The sequence below is a fragment of the Argentina silus genome (assembly GCF_951799395.1).
Source record: "Argentina silus genome assembly, chromosome: 2".
Taxonomy (NCBI): Eukaryota; Metazoa; Chordata; class Actinopteri; order Argentiniformes; family Argentinidae; genus Argentina; species Argentina silus.
Window position 1 is genome coordinate 10672871 of NC_139656.1, and position 15761 is coordinate 10688631.

General features: G+C 43.8%; 1 protein-coding gene across 1 annotated transcript in view; it reads right to left on the minus strand.

The window, feature by feature from the left end:
* zbtb16a (zinc finger and BTB domain containing 16a) overlaps positions 1 to 14149 on the minus strand; it is a gene marked incomplete at its 3' end in the record, with an annotated part of 86984 nt that extends 72835 nt beyond the window's left edge. The window contains exon 1 of the mRNA XM_083665487.1: positions 12884 to 14149. Within this exon, the coding sequence (XP_083521613.1) occupies positions 12884 to 14106 (1223 nt within the window). The 5' untranslated portion in view covers positions 14107 to 14149. The remainder of the gene's footprint in view (positions 1 to 12883) is intronic.
* Positions 14150 to 15761: the final 1612 nt, after the last annotated feature.

Below are 15761 nucleotides of genomic sequence, written 5' to 3' on the forward strand. Positions count from 1 at the left end.
CCAATGAATGCATCGCAAAATGGATGCGACAACATGCGTGGGTAATGTCTCGCCAAGGTGCGGGGGAATAGTAAACATTCCCATCTGCTCAGCAGATAAAAGGAGCCTTTCAGTCTTGTTTAGGAAAAGCCGAAATCGTAACTGTCAAAGGGAGAAGAATTAAAACACATATACTGTACACATTAGTATTTGTAGAAGGTTTAAATACGTAAAGAAGAAGCGTTTTACAAAGGCACCAGGACATGGACCGCCAATTTCGGATTCTCTTTGGGTTTTTCTTTTGGGATAGGGTGTTGGGGTAGGGTGGGGGCAGTTGAGGCAATCTGGGTCTCAAGACATCTAAGGTTCGCAATTAGTTCCAGTGCCACTATTAATGTGTTGAAGGAGCAGGCTCAGCGGGGGGTCGAGAGCCCGGCTCAAAGGGCCTTCTCCTCGGTGTGGAGAAGCGAACACGGCGAACAAAGGCAGGGGTCGGGACCTTGAGGCCATGTGAAAGCTGTACCATCTCCCCAGACTCTGAATGCTTCTGCTCAGGCGCAACTGCAACTGGCCTTCGCGGTGAGCAAATATATATATATAAGAGAGAGAGAGAGGAGAGAGAGAGCTCTATTGCATTGGTTATGGTTCACTGCAAGGAAAATGTCATACACACACAGCCCGAAAGAAGAATGGAGCCCTGTGAAGCAGACTAAACAACAACAACAACAACAACAACCAAGACAGATAGACAGATAAAATGCAATATTGGATATTTTCTTTGATTCTAATTCTCCCCCCCCACACACACACACACTTATGTTAGGCTTTGGATCGCCTCAATGATATGTCAAGGGTATTTGGAGGAGAAAAAGAAAGAGGGACATAGAAATTGTAACGCAAGCCTTCTTTTCAGGTTGCAGCTGGAGTCTCTGATCCACTACAATCATTGACGTTTTTTGCGAAATGTCACGGTGACTTTCATATGTGACATGAGGGTTTTGATGTAAATGCCTCCTTCATCCTCATGGGTTACCATATCAGTTAGACGAATAACGGCGCTGGCTTATGACAAATAGCTGGCATGTGAGCATTTCTCTTCGCTTCGAGCTGTTTTAAAACAACACTAATCACGGTACAAATGCTTGACAATCTTTTTGAGGTGGTTCCCTATATCACAATTTTTCCTCATCTGAAATGAGGTTATCAAATAACTGTACTAGTACGGTATCAGCTCATGCAAGTATGTAACAAAAATAGTTGGGGTTCACATCAAAGAAATGATATGCACAACAGGCCAAAACTCACATCTGCTTGAGATGCAAAGCATTCTGTTTGATATCTTTATATGACTGCGGGCTAAATAATTCTTGAAAATATTTTCCTTTTTTATATTCTATTTTACATTTCATTAAGGCCGGTTTTAGTAAACAACATGATTCAAATGTCAATAAAATGTACAGTGCATCTCATATTTCAAATTTAGTGCATTACAACCGTGCACGCCGTGTGTATTCTCTTCATTTTCCTGTGGTTGAATGTGTTAATAACCTATTCAGATGTTTAAACTGTGTGTCTGTTTTGGCACCAAGAGACCATTTCCAAATACTAAAGGATCAGTCCCATAGTATATAAATACATTTCTAAACTGCGATGAATTGCTGCCCCACTTTTTTTGAATTCTGAAAATGAGGTCATTCTGTTTCGGGACATTCCTATGAATGTTGGCGGCCATATTGTCATGGTCCATATTGTCACAGTTATAAATAAAACCCTGCCTTTTTCTCTTTGATTGGTCACTACCGTTCAGTCAGATAAATTCAAAGCCTCTGTCAAACTTGGGGCTTGGGTGAGAGGGACTGGCCAGCGGTTGGCAGGGCCTTTGTGTTCTTAAGGACAATAGGGGTGAGGGGTGAGGGTCAAACTGGACTCCAGGACATTCCCTGCCCTCGCCCCCCTTCTCCAGCTCCGGTTAAGGCCCAGGCCAAGCCACCTCTGACCCCTGGCGTCATTGTGCCCCTAAAAATAATAAAATCTGTTCCGGCAGCAGGACCGTTGAGTTCTGTGTTATTGTACACAGTAGGGAGGGCGCTCTCTTTCTTCACCCAGTGTCCCATCTCATCCCGACACGGAAGGTTGAGGGCAAGATTACGCCAAGATTATGTGGAGGATTCTCATGGCAGATGGTGCCTTTTCCCCTCATGCTCAGAGCTTGGGCGACTTTCAGTTTCTTAATGAAAGAAAACAAATAGGACTGCTTCGTCCAAAGAGGATTTGGTAATTGAGTCCTATAAGATGGTATATGATATACATGCTGCAGTATTGGGATTAGGCTAAATACACGTATCAAGCACACTGAAATAAAAACTGCTTTGGCTCTATTCCAGAAATGGGTGAATATTTGAACAGCTTCAAGGTATATTTTTCTGTTCTTTTCTGGCCTTGATTGTGCCAAGTCGTGAGATTTCCTCTAGCATGGTATCTTACATGAGATGAACAACGACTATTCTGAGCATTAGGTTACATCCTTCAAGTTCTTCCGTTAAAATAAAAACTCATATGGGGTCTCATTGTCCTGTGAGTCGAACCATGCAATGCTTCAGGAACGTACTGCCTGTGGGGTTAGCGTTATCCACGAAGGTGTAGAATTTGTGCTAGTCCAAACAACGCCCTGACAACAACAAAAAACCTCACTCCCATTGTTGGGGGCATTCCTCCTCCCCTTTGTCCCTCTGAGGTGGCTGACAGTAAGGCCCCTTTCTCATCCACGCTGCACTTTTCCTCCCACCGCACAGTTGTTGTTCTAAACTTTGCCTGTGTGACAAAATTCTTTGCTGATCAATAAAAAAGCCCCCTTTTTCTATGAAGCAGCCCCCACTGGAAGTCAGCTCAACAACCCTACCCCCAATGCTCTTTGACCTTATTGGAGGCCTGACTGAGCAAAAACAGTGGTCCTCCCATGAGGCCCCTGGAGGCTCCTGTTTCACTCGGGCAATGAAAGGGACTACTGTAAATAACAGGGGCCTGGTTGACCCCTGTCTTTGTCTGGGCCGAGACCCCTGCATCCACTCTACTGTAACAGAGCCCCCGCCACTCACAATGGTGGCTCTCATGGCTCTAAGACCCCCAGCCTCTCTGCCACTACACCCAACTGAGAGGTAGGATTAGAAAAAAAGGGACCCCTGTCAGATTCTCCAACCACAGCTCCAAGGGGGTTGGGTCACCCCTCAGCTCAGAGACACTTTAGCCTTTGTCACTCTAGCCCCCAATGCAGGACCTGAGAGACATAGAAAGGGGGGACACTGCAAACCCTGGGACCGATCAGTCTCAGGAAATAGGCAATAGGGCATATCAAACTGACAAATTCAGACTCAATCAAATCTAATTGTGTGGAAAAACAACTTTACCATTTCTGGGGGGTTTTCTAGGAGGGCCATTCATGAGGCTCTTAGGACCAAATGTAACTTATAGGGAAGTATAGATCTACCGCAGTATATAAACTGATTAAGTAAATCAAGTACAAAGAGTGGAATTACATTCAAACATGCTTGTGTGTGTGTGTGTGTGTGTGTGTATGTAAATGTGTAGTGAGTGAGAGTGTGTATTTGTGTAAGTGTGTGTGCAGTGGCGTAGCGTGTATATAAAGTACTGTGTGTGTGAGAGAGAGAGAGGGAAAGAGAGGGGTGTGTGGGGGTGGGGGTGTCTGGTCAGAGGCTAAGTGAAATATTTCCCCACTCTGAGGCATGTGGAGAGGATGCAGGAAGCTGAGGGCCAGAGATAAGGCCGTGACGTGGCGATAAGGAGCCAAACACCTGTTAGAGACTTCAGTCCCCATTGCGTGCTCCATGCCATAGACAACGCACAGAAGGCCAGTGGGGAAAAAAGAGAAAGAAACTCTGGGGCAATTCGAGAGAGGATGCCACAGCCAACCCGGAGACAGAGAATCAATGGGTCTCTCCTTCCCTGGAAGGTCAAAGTAGGAGCAAGGGGGTGTAAAATAGCTGGCTGGACAAGCAACAGTCTTATGTGGAGAAAAGAGGGAGTGGGGGGTGAAAATACAGGCCTATTTTACACTATGCTTAATGGCGTACGGCGGGACCTGACAGCATCATCTGTAACGTCCACGCCGAGACAGCAACGGCTGAAATGATGCTGTTTGAGTCATGACATGTCAGTGCCGCCCGCTTCGGTGATCAGTCCAGGAAATGGAATGGCTTTTTTTGCCCGCTTTTGAGGTCCACAGACAAATAGACAAACACAAAACAATCCAGCTCAGACCGAAAGAGACCTTGGGGGAATCTGACAGCAGGATATTAAAAGAAGAAAAGTCTTCTAATTTAATCTTAATTTGGAAGTCATTCAGCTAAAATAGTCTGAAATATTTTCAGCCTGTACAAATAGTCAGATATGAGAATAATGTTTAGATACAGATGTTAGGTTATACAGTTGGGCTGGGTGGTAAAACAACAGTGGTGGGACACAGGGAGAAGTGATCTTTTTGTTGGTAACTAACATGCCTTTCAGTTTGTCCTAACTGTCAATGTTTTACTAAAACATTTTAAAAGTTGCCAGTTATGTGTACTATTGATTTGAGCCTGCTTTAGCTCTAGCGCTGACTTTGATTAAATGGTTTCTCAACAATTTTCTGATTCTCAATAATGTTCTGATTCTTCTTTGATTCTATCACTTAATCCGATTACAGTCAGCGCATATAATTCTAGGCCAATGCCTTAGAAAAAATTAAGAGCTTCTCAAAAGTGAATTTACTACTCTAGCATGATATATACAGTTAAAGAGTATTGTTACAGTATGCATCGTTTAATTGTAAAGAGTATGGTGATCCAATACAGTGCTACAATCCTAAATAATTGTTCATCACAGGATACATACAAAATACTCATCTCCTGTCAATTGAAGCTCACATGTGGCCTCTTCGGGGCACCCTATCCATCATCAGCTCTCTGCTACTGGTAATCTCTCTGGGCGTCTTCGGTCAGCAAATACATAAATCAATTATGGTTTTAAGCTTTCTGCCATGATTTACCCAACTGATCCCTCCTGGATTACAGTAAGGCTTAAAACGTGTTGGTTGAGCTAAAACTGCTCTGGCTCTTGTGCTCCCTGATACTAAGAGGCTCATTCAAGGGCAGACATAGCTAAGCCTACCCACAATGCTGTGTTTAGGAGACACATGGCAAAAATAAGAGTGCAATTCCAAGGGTCAATCAATAAAGCAGTCAAGAAAACTCCACACAAACATAACTACTCCAACGAAAGAAACCTGGGTAAAAAAGCAGCCGAATTGGATTTTGTGTGTCCTTTTCTTGACATAACCTGGCCTGCATGGTCACTGAGTGAGGGCCAGTGCGGAGCCGCCCTGCTGCCCAGTTTCCTACCTGAGTGCTTCTTTGTGATGGGGGAGTTTTATGACCCCCTTCTTAGGCGCGCTCGTATCACTCCATTGGGGCCCCTTGCCAATCTCTGGCACCCCATTCAAGCGACAACAAAGAGGCTAATTAGAGCCTCTCTCGGTGGAAGCCCGTGGAGGGCTCTGATTTGATACTTCCACGGGAGGTTGGGAAGCCGTAGCGGCAGCGGCAGCATTCACACATGGGCCTTGTGTGCACGCTTGGGTTGGCCCTTTGGCTCTGGACCCCTGCTCATTGTGCCCCCTTTCTCCCTCCTCCCGTGCCCGGCAGCGCGTTAGAACCACAGAGAGGGAACCGACACATCTTCTTTCATGTGGCGGAACCCGGAGAGAGGATGCTAATGGGATATCGACAGGATTAAAACACACCATGTTCTGGTCAGGGGGATGAGGGCTTGGTTCTATGAACATGAACTGAAACCAGGTTGGCTTTTGGATGGATCCTCATTCAATGGACTTTTTTGATTGAAAAGTAGCCAATGGCGTGTGCTTTGGTACAGTAAGATGGGTGGTGGGGTAAAAGTGTTTTTTTTAGGATTGGGAACAAACAGACTTGAAGAATAACCTAAAATGGCTTTCTCACTACCAAATGACTCCTAACAAAGCCAATCAAATTAGGCCATGGCTATAGGTACAGGCGTGTATCAGAATTATAGGCGGCTTGTCCGATTAACGCTATCCCTAACTTAATTAACCGTAACCTTGTCTTAATCTCACCCAAGAGTAGGAATATATTGTGTCTAAATATATCACGGTACAATTCGATCCCAAGCGAACATGGCAAGAATACTACAATACAATGCAAATGAGCTACCTGTTGCGCCACTGTGAACCATACCATTGACCTGAAAATGTGCTGTTAATAAAGGTTGGTAGAATTAGGAAGTAGTAACATAGGAACTACCGGAGGAATAGTGGTGAATTTGAGAATAGCCATTTTTATCAAATGAACTATCATCTTCGAAAATTCAATCCAACTTTTAAAAAGCATTCAGTGCCAAACACTAATGTTCGAATTAAACAACAACTGCAGATGCTCTACGATCAGGAAGCTTGGAGCCGATAACACATTTACATGTCACTTGATAACTGGCTGTAACTGCTAACCACTGGTGTTTTCACTGTTCCCCCTCCAAGGCGAGCTCACAGCGTGGGCTGTCCCCAGTCCCTCCCCTCTCGACCACAGGCTCCCCAGGAGGACAAAAGATAGAGGCCTCGAATCGCACGTTTCATAACAGCTCTGCCAGACCACGCGAGGCCAGGCTATGCTAAGCAGGACCCAGGCACCTCATGCTCTCAATCCCAGGTTAGCCACACAGACAGGTGAGGCAGGACGTGGGTGGTGCCAAGAAGCCAGTGACTAATGTTACACAACAGCCAGCCTCCACCTCCCCATGTTCTTATCTCTGTCAGCCCGGGGTTCAGTTGATCCCCCACCCATTGCCATGGCCACGGATATGAGATTTAGTTTCTTTCTCGTTTTTTCTTCTCTTCCCTTTCCAAAAAATGGCTTCTTCAGATGTTCATTGAGAGGTGGTGCGCCACCTGGCACCGTACCGAGCCACGTCTCTCCCCCCTGTCCCTACACCCGTCCATAATCCGGCCATCTCCAGTTGCAGTGGGGAGATAACGGGAGCCGCAGCACTGAAGAAAGGGGGCTTGTGCAACAGTGGCGTCTCTATGCACCCCGCACTGAACAACGCTTATCTGGCTAATAAGATGTGACACTGTGGTCAGCTTTTCTTCTTTTAATGTTGATGTATTTTTTTTTACTTTCTTAGGTTTACGTAACAATCAAACATGTGTGTTTGTTTGCTTGTTTGTGTCTATGAACAACATTTCATAAATCACAAAAGTAGATTCTCGCATGCGATAGCAATTTGTTTGTAGCCCTCTCTGTCTGACAGAAGAAATGCCTTTGTGATAATCCGGAGCTGTAGCCAGGGGTGTGCAGTCCATTCCACATGATGTAACCCCTGTGTTAAGTCTTTAATCGATACATCTCCCATCCTGACAGTGAGGACAGAGCACAGATCTGAGATCAGAGAGATGGCGGTGTAAATCTTTACAGTTCAACCAGGGCCTTTTAGAGCCTGTCTATAATTGGGTGTCAGCCAGCTGCCTCTGCTGCTGTGGACCGACCTGATGCCTGATACTGAGATGCATAAACAAACACTGACATCAGGCACTATATCAAGAAGGCATCAAGGACCAAAGAGTATGATGCGAGGCAATAGAGAATAACTTGACGCCTCTCTACGTCATCAAATTCTTCTGGAACCAGAGGTCTTATCCGCAGGTACTCTCTTGAGAAAGCTTTTGTGAAGCTATTCGGTTATTACACTACAATGTTCTGTATCAGTGAGTGCTCTCCAGAGGAGTTTGCTCACTGAGTGATTTCAAATGCAGGATAATCCAGCTCCTTGTAATGGATGGTCCTCTGCCAGTTCTGTCTTAATAAAAAAGCCCTTACATTTACCCAGGCTTAAGAAATGAATCTCTGTTCTTTCAACATGACAACATTCACAAAACATCATGAGCAAACTTAAATAAAATAGATACATAAAAGCCTAAAACTAAACTAAAAACCTGTAAGAACATTTTTAATAAACCTGTAATTTAGGTTCCCGCAGCTGAGGGATGAATGGGAGGGCCCATCTTGACCACAGTCAACAGAACTTATCATTGGTTCTCAAGTTTGATCATAAAGCAGACTGTGGTTGGTTTTTGGTGGTGGACACATATGTACTTCTGCCTCTCTCTCTCCACCTCACCTCGGCATGCAGGCGGTGTGTTGTTATCTCCCACGAGAACGCTATGTCCATTATCAGGCCCACTCTGCTCTTGGTTTACTGAAGAGGAGTGCGCGGGGTTATCAGTACCCTCTGATATGCACAGATAAAGCCCTAGCCTCCTGTTTAAACACTAGGGGCCCTAGGTATTAAAACCATGCTGACTGCTCTCCAATCTGTCCTCTACGCCAATTCACCACAACGGAGGGGAAATTCAAGATAGAGCCACACCGTTTATGTGAATAGGGTTTGCCTATCCCCAAAGATGGCAGAGGGAGGTGGACAATGATTGACAGGGCCCATTCACACGCTATGCTGCCCCGACATGAAAAAAGATGGTTCAAACATTGATGGTTAGTAATGTTTAACAGCTAAATTCTCAAAGGGACTGTGAAAGGGGGTTTTCTTATGGGATGTACATTAGATGGCCAGTCATCTGCATGAGAATGGATGTGTAAGTGAAAGAGATAAACCCAAGGCCAGTCCCACTGAATCAGACACTGTGTTTGGAATATCAAGCAGAGGGCTTTTTTGTCGAGTTAGCCCCCGTGTCATGCATTTATTTGTCTAATAATCACTTTGCGCTTAACATTTTTCTCATCACAGGAGGTTACTAAAATATTACTGTAATCCCCTCTCCCTGAAGCCACAAGCACACTCACTCCAGACTTGCTTTAAGAAATACATTTGAGCTTGTCAAATATGTTACGGTGCCAGAGAAAGAAAAAAAAGAAGAAAGTTGTTGTTCTGGTGAGATGTAGCTGGCTTTGATTCGGGCCACAGTAGGAAACCTCAGGCGATTAAAAAACAAACATGGCCCTTCATTTACTAATACCTCACTCATAAATCTCCCAGAGATATCAATACATTTCTCTAGAGGGCTACTACTCCCCCCCCCCCCCCTTCTGGAGCCAATACAGATCACATTCAGTCGTTTTGAGGTTTATGATATAACCCAGGGCACAGAAGAATGAATGGAGCAGAGGCTAAATTTACACAGGAAGTGAGCACTTACTGATGCATTCATTCTAGCACACTCACCAATCTCACACACACACACACACACGACCTGTGCCACGTCTGGAAACAATTACGGTCAGTTAACTTGACCTGTTTGCACCAAATGAACTTTTTTTTTTTTCTGTTCTGTAACTAGAGATGGCGGCGACCCTGCACAGGACTGCTGGGTATTAATCTGTAATTAGTCACAAGAAACATCGCTCTGTGTGCCACGAGCTGTCAACAATGAAAGCCCCTTTTGACAAGTCTTTAGAAAATAGTAACATGTAGGTCTATCAACTGGGGAACCACTGTTGCTCCAGCATAAAAAGAAATATTGGTAACAGAGGTTTGTGTCAATTATATCTTATTAAAGATGCACTGATCCAATACTGGGCATTGGTATAGGTCCGATATTGGCCTAAAATGCTGGATCGGGAATCAGAGATAGGGAACACTATTAACCAATCTGATGCCATGACACAAACTGTTGTAAAAACTTGCCAGTTGACTGACTGCTGCACAGCTGAGATGACATGTGAATGCGGTGACAACAATAACAACGATGTCTGTGGTTTGGAATTACTTCATGCTTGACACAGACACCAGTAAAAATGTTTGTTGCGAAATTTGCAAGATGAGTGTTTCAAGGGGTGGCAGTAGCATTTCACATTTCCCAGCTTGAGGATGGTGTTTACTGTTTTTAGATGTACAAGACTGACGCCAAGCATTGCACTTCCACACCAATTTTTATTTATTTTTTAAATTGCCTTTTATCGTATCGGTGTATTGGCCCATACTCAAAGTTCAGTACTCAGAATCAGTATCAGCAATACAAAAAGTGGTATCAGTGCATCCCTACATCTTATCAAATATAAGGGCCACAATTCTGACAATATATTCTATAATTCTATAAATGGATAACACAAGCTACACATGACGCAATGTTGATTTTATACTTCAAAATTTCTAAAATTTGAGGAAGTGTTTGAGATGGGCATACAATATTAAGGGATGTCATGGAGCATCTACTAATCTAAATTAACCCATTAGTATTCTGTTGGAGAAGCAGACGGATCAATGCATGAAACGGTTTAGAAATCTCCTTTGATCCCAGATTTCCCATCACTTGCGGAATGATGGTAGCATTGATGAAACTTTCTTAAAAGATGGGCAACCCTCACAAACCTACATTTCTCAAGGCAGAAACTGCAATCTAACAACAATCTGTACCTAACTTGTTAAATAAGCAAAGATTTCATGGTACCAAAATATGAAGGGCATCTTGGGAAGGTAGAAGGCTACATTTTAAGGTAAAGGACCAAGTAGCCAATTAGTTTTAAAATTGTAAAATAAAGTAATGTCTTGCCAATTGAATCCAAATGCTTACTTTTTGTGTTGGTATACTGTACACACCCTCACAAAAGGCAGTATTGAATACCTTCTTCACTTTAAGGACATTGAGTGAGCCTGCACAAGGCTATTTTCTAAACAAGTCATTTATATTTTTCCAATACATTTCAATGGAATCTGGAGCAGTCAAGAGACTATACACTCAATCCTGCCAATTGGACAGCTTGCATTAAAAATCAGTCTTCAACAATGTTATAGCCATACCAATATTTAGACAAAGGAGGGCTGCAACAGAATCCTCATGTGAACTTTAACCGATGTGCATTCCAACTGATTAGGACAAACATTTCAAGCTGAGCAGGTCCACTGAAGGTAAGAGAGACCGATAGCCAGAAAACAGTCTGACAGTGCACAACGCATGAAGTGGTGATGCAATTACATTCCAAGAAGAGCATTTTTTCTATTGGTAGCCAACATTGGACACTACTTAAGTTGTTGCTTCATGCACAGTAACAACAATGCTTATCCAAAGATAAATATGATGATGAAAATCACAAAGGAAGGTGTAAAGGACTTCCTTAATGCATCAGTGTAGTTTCCATGAGCCATTTTGATTTTGTAATCAAATCAATCTTTAATTTCGATTGCATAATTGCCGCTTTGGTCCAAACAAAGCACTTTCTAAAATCTGGTGTCGTGGCTGAGCACTGCCTATTTTATGTTTTGTTTGTTTACAAGGATTAGTAAACATAGCATATATTTTTCAAAATTTCAGAGCGGCCAGAGAGGGCAGTAAAGTGCAAAACTACATGCTTTAACTTTAAACGACTTGTAAAGTGAGCTCTGAATGAATCCTAACACACTAAGTCAAACCCCTCCTGCAAACATAATAGGGTGCTAGGCTATGTGTTAAAGTGCCAGACCTTGAGCATAACAATCTAGAAATTGTAACAAAAGACCGGCATAAAATGGCCTATTTCCTAACATCAACACATATAATGATGCTTCCTTGGCAGTGCTATGACATTGCAAACCAATTCTTTCGATTGCTTAAACCAACTGTAATGCAGAGGCAACAGCACCCTAAGTGGTCTACAATAGGAGTGCATGGTGGGGGGTTTCAGCAGCGTTGAGCCCCTGTTTTATATTTACTCACTGTAACCCCCTACTTTACTGTAACCCCCTACTTTACTCCTCTAACCCCACAAACCCTCTACTCTCTACTGCTCCATACTACTACCCCGCCCTCCAGCTACGCTGACGAGAAGCAGAGGCCAGCCATGAGGCCCAAAGGTTAGGTTGCAGAGGTCGGGGCCAAGGCCCGGGCCCTGTGCGCAGCCCTCATTTCCTGAGCTGGACAGTCCGCTCCACTCATAAAGCTAATAAGGCCCTCCTTGTCCCCCAGTGGCTAGGGAGGGCTGGGGTGGGTGCTCCATCACTGGCCACACCGCGGGAGGCAGGGGTGGGTGTAGGGGTTGAGAGGGAGCTGCTTCCCATTAGTTGCCCTCCTCACCAGGTGCGACTAATGGGCTCAGCCAGCGCCACGGCAGGACTGCTTGCCAGTCACCCGGACAGGCCTGGAAGTCATCAGGGGAGAGGACCTCAGAGCCTAGGTCACCAAACACAGACCACCACTCTTGTTGCAGAATAAGTGAACAGATCAAGATTTCTGAAGCTTAAACAATATGGATGGAACCTAACAAAAACAGCAGCAACAATTCTGCAATCGCAATTGTTATGGTTGATGTGGGAATCTATTGTGTGTGGCCTGGTACGCTTAGCCTTTGAAACACATTTGCTAAAAAGTGGGCTGAACACAGTATAAATGTTTTTAAAATACGTGTAATCAAAATATGAAAGAATATTTGGCAAGCACATTTAACATTGTTGCATTGACAAAGGCAAATAACAATAGGCTTACAATACATAGAAGTAGCGGTAAGTGGTAAGTGACAAATATCCCACACTCAAATCCAATTTAGAGAAATCAGATGAATAAACTATTAGCTAGCTAGCTAGCAGTGCATGTGTGATAAAAAAGTTTAGAAAGGGGTCCACAGAAATTAATCAATATGTAAAAACTAAAAATCCCAGTAGAAATGCTCTCACTACAATTTCACATTATGTTGAGTGCTGAAACATATACTCTTACAAATTGTTAAACTACAGCAGATTTGACTGGAATATGGCATCTTAAAACAAAAATTATACAAAGACTGTTTTAGAAAATATCAACAGGCTTTCGTAATTTTAAGAAACCAAAGGAGCGGGAAATATTTTACTCAACCTACCCAAATTAAACTAGCATTGAGAGAACCAAACAAATTCAGCTTACCTGTGCTGCTCAACAGCATCGTTGTCTGGCAGTTCTGCGCCACAGACGTTGCAGCGTTCGTTCTGGTTCCTGCCATCAGGTTTCATGCCAGCGGCCAGCTCCCCCAGCTTGTTGAAGAATTCCCTCTGGATGAAGCTCTGGGGCAGGAGTCCCCCATAGGCACTGAAGTCCATGGACATGGCCAGGGCAGGGGACATGTGAAGTGAAGAGGCCATGGAGGCAGGCATGGACAGCATCGCCTCATTTTTATGATTGGGAGGGAAAGAGTACAGGGAGGCCAGATGCTTCTCAGTCATACCAGCCATGGCCTCTAACCCCATTTGGCCACCGTCTGCTTGGGGGTCGACGTAGTGAAGCTCACGGGCGCTTGTGATCACACTGCTCCTAGTCGGAGTTCCTGGGCCGTCTCTATTCCTGTCTGACTCACTGATCCTCTCTCCATTGCTGGAGGCGCTGGACTCCATGGTTCGTGGGCTCTCGTGGCCGCCGCCTTCATCCACTTGCATCATCTCTGTCTTGATCTCAGCCATCAGTTGGTGGTGGGAGTTGCCGTGAGTCAAGTGATCGCCCCCGAAGCCCTGCTGTAGGAGAGACTGGCCGATGCTCATCAGGCTGTCCACCGCAGCTTTGGTTGGGCTCATGGTGGAGAGCCCAAAGGATGTGGAGACAGAGGGACTCTGATCAACCATGCTGGCCAGGGCTGAGGCTTGCTGGGCGGCTGAGAGATAGCTCCCCTCCATGGAATGCTTCTTGGCGTTCTTCCCTCCTTGCCGGCCCTTGCGCTCCTCATCTTCCTCTGCGCCTCCGTCATTCATGTTGACCTCTGTGTCGTTCTCATCTGAGGACTGGATGGTCTCCAGGATCTTGAGGCATTGTTCCTCCAAGTACTCGATCTCCAGGATCTCCGCTGCATACAGCAGGTCATCCAAGTCTTCTACCTTGGCCTGGAGTGTGGCAGTGTAGGCGTACTCCAGGATCTGCTGGAAGGTCTTTGGTGAAAGAAAGTCCAGGGTATAATGCTGGCTGTTGCGGTGGAATAGGATCTCAAACATCTTGCTGGTGCAGGCCAGCACAGTCCGGTGAGCGTGAAACTCCTGGCTATCCACCATGATGACCACGTCGCAGAGTGTCCCGGCCAGACGCATCTGGTTGGCCTTCTGCAGGAGGGCCGTGGGGTGGTTGGGGTTCTGGAGCTGGATCATACCCATTTTAGTCAAATCCATAACGTCGCTGAGATCTGCCACGCCAACTCATGAGGCTCGCTTTCTCCCCTCAGCAGTTTGTTCACTTATCTTTGTAAACAAGATAGTCTGGAGAGAAAAAAAATATATTTTACACCTTAAAATATACTGAAAATAGTTGACTGCCTGATTTCAAATATCATAATTCCACACAGCCAGATTAACTCCTAATAACTTTGGTAAATATAAACATCATTCAAAACTACACTTTAGAGAAAAATTTTGTTGTGTGTCCACAATAAATGACTAAAATGCAGTACATTGCAGCCATTCCAAATGTAGAATAATGGTTATTTAACTGTTTTTTTCTTTTGTTCAATAAAAGATTAATTAATCAATACCATTCTCATACAGAGGGCATATTTTCCATCCAATTCTAAAATATATTTTTGATACATATAACACTTAATTATTGAGCTGTTCTCCACATAATAAATCAAACTATGGACCGACCCTGCTGGGATTGTAAGAATTTCTTGCAATGGCATCATACTTGAAAGTGGATCATATATAATATGGGAATTATTGTCAAGCTAATATTAAATTATTAAGATGAATTAATGATTCAGTCAAAAACACTCACTTTGAATATAGGGATACGAAATCATTAAAAACTAATCAACACCTTTTGAAAAATAACCGGTATTTCTTCTAAATTTTATAGTAACGTGACAGGTGGATGTGTGAGTGAACCGCGATAAATGAGGACCATGGATAACCTTGCAACACCCTAGTCTTTGTTAGAACGCGTTGGTGCTTGGTTCACAAAGACCATCAACACCCATTCTGAAATGAAATGGCATCTTATTCAGTATTCCTATCACAGAGAGGAGCAGTGAGCCGAGGAGGTGGAGAGCAGTGAGCGGCGAGCGGGTGCCAGGAGTAGTTGGAACTGAGGATGTCGCAAAAGCACAAACGCTGTGCAGCACCAACTATCTTATATTACGTACAATACGCCAAAATTAATACGCACCAGTCATTGCTGTGGAGACTTCTTTAACTAGGGTATACATTGATCTAATACCCTCACTGTAAACAATGTTTTTTTTGTAAATGATATTCCAAACTGATCTGAGAACTGCCCGCTTATACAAACGCTATCGCTTCCATTACTTATTTTATACATGGCTTAGTGAAAGTGAGATATAGGCTACCGACGGGAATGTACAGTGTGATCAATGACATTGGTGCGTATCGGCTCCCTGTAAACGTCATTGAATGGGCTACACATCACCACTCACAAAACGGTGAGAAAAGATTAATGTAACTTAACTTGTAAATGTAATCTTTATTATCAGCATCGTTATTATTGATATCAATACTATTAGTAAGACCTACAAACATTAGTCAATAATATCTTAATAATCAATATCATGATTCATTTTAAGTAGCCTAATTTTAGACTAATCAGAATATCATTGGTTTTAATTACAAATAGCCTACTAAATGAAAGGATAGCCTGGGCTAGAATATCCCCCTCCAAAAAAATTAGATCGATAAAGAGCTCGGTTAAAACCCTCAAACAAAGATTATGTTTAGGCTATGCTATATTGTACATGTGCTAGACATTTAGACATGGGCTAATAACACCTTCACACACCGACACAGCCTTTATAGTGAAAGTAAAGTCAACAGTT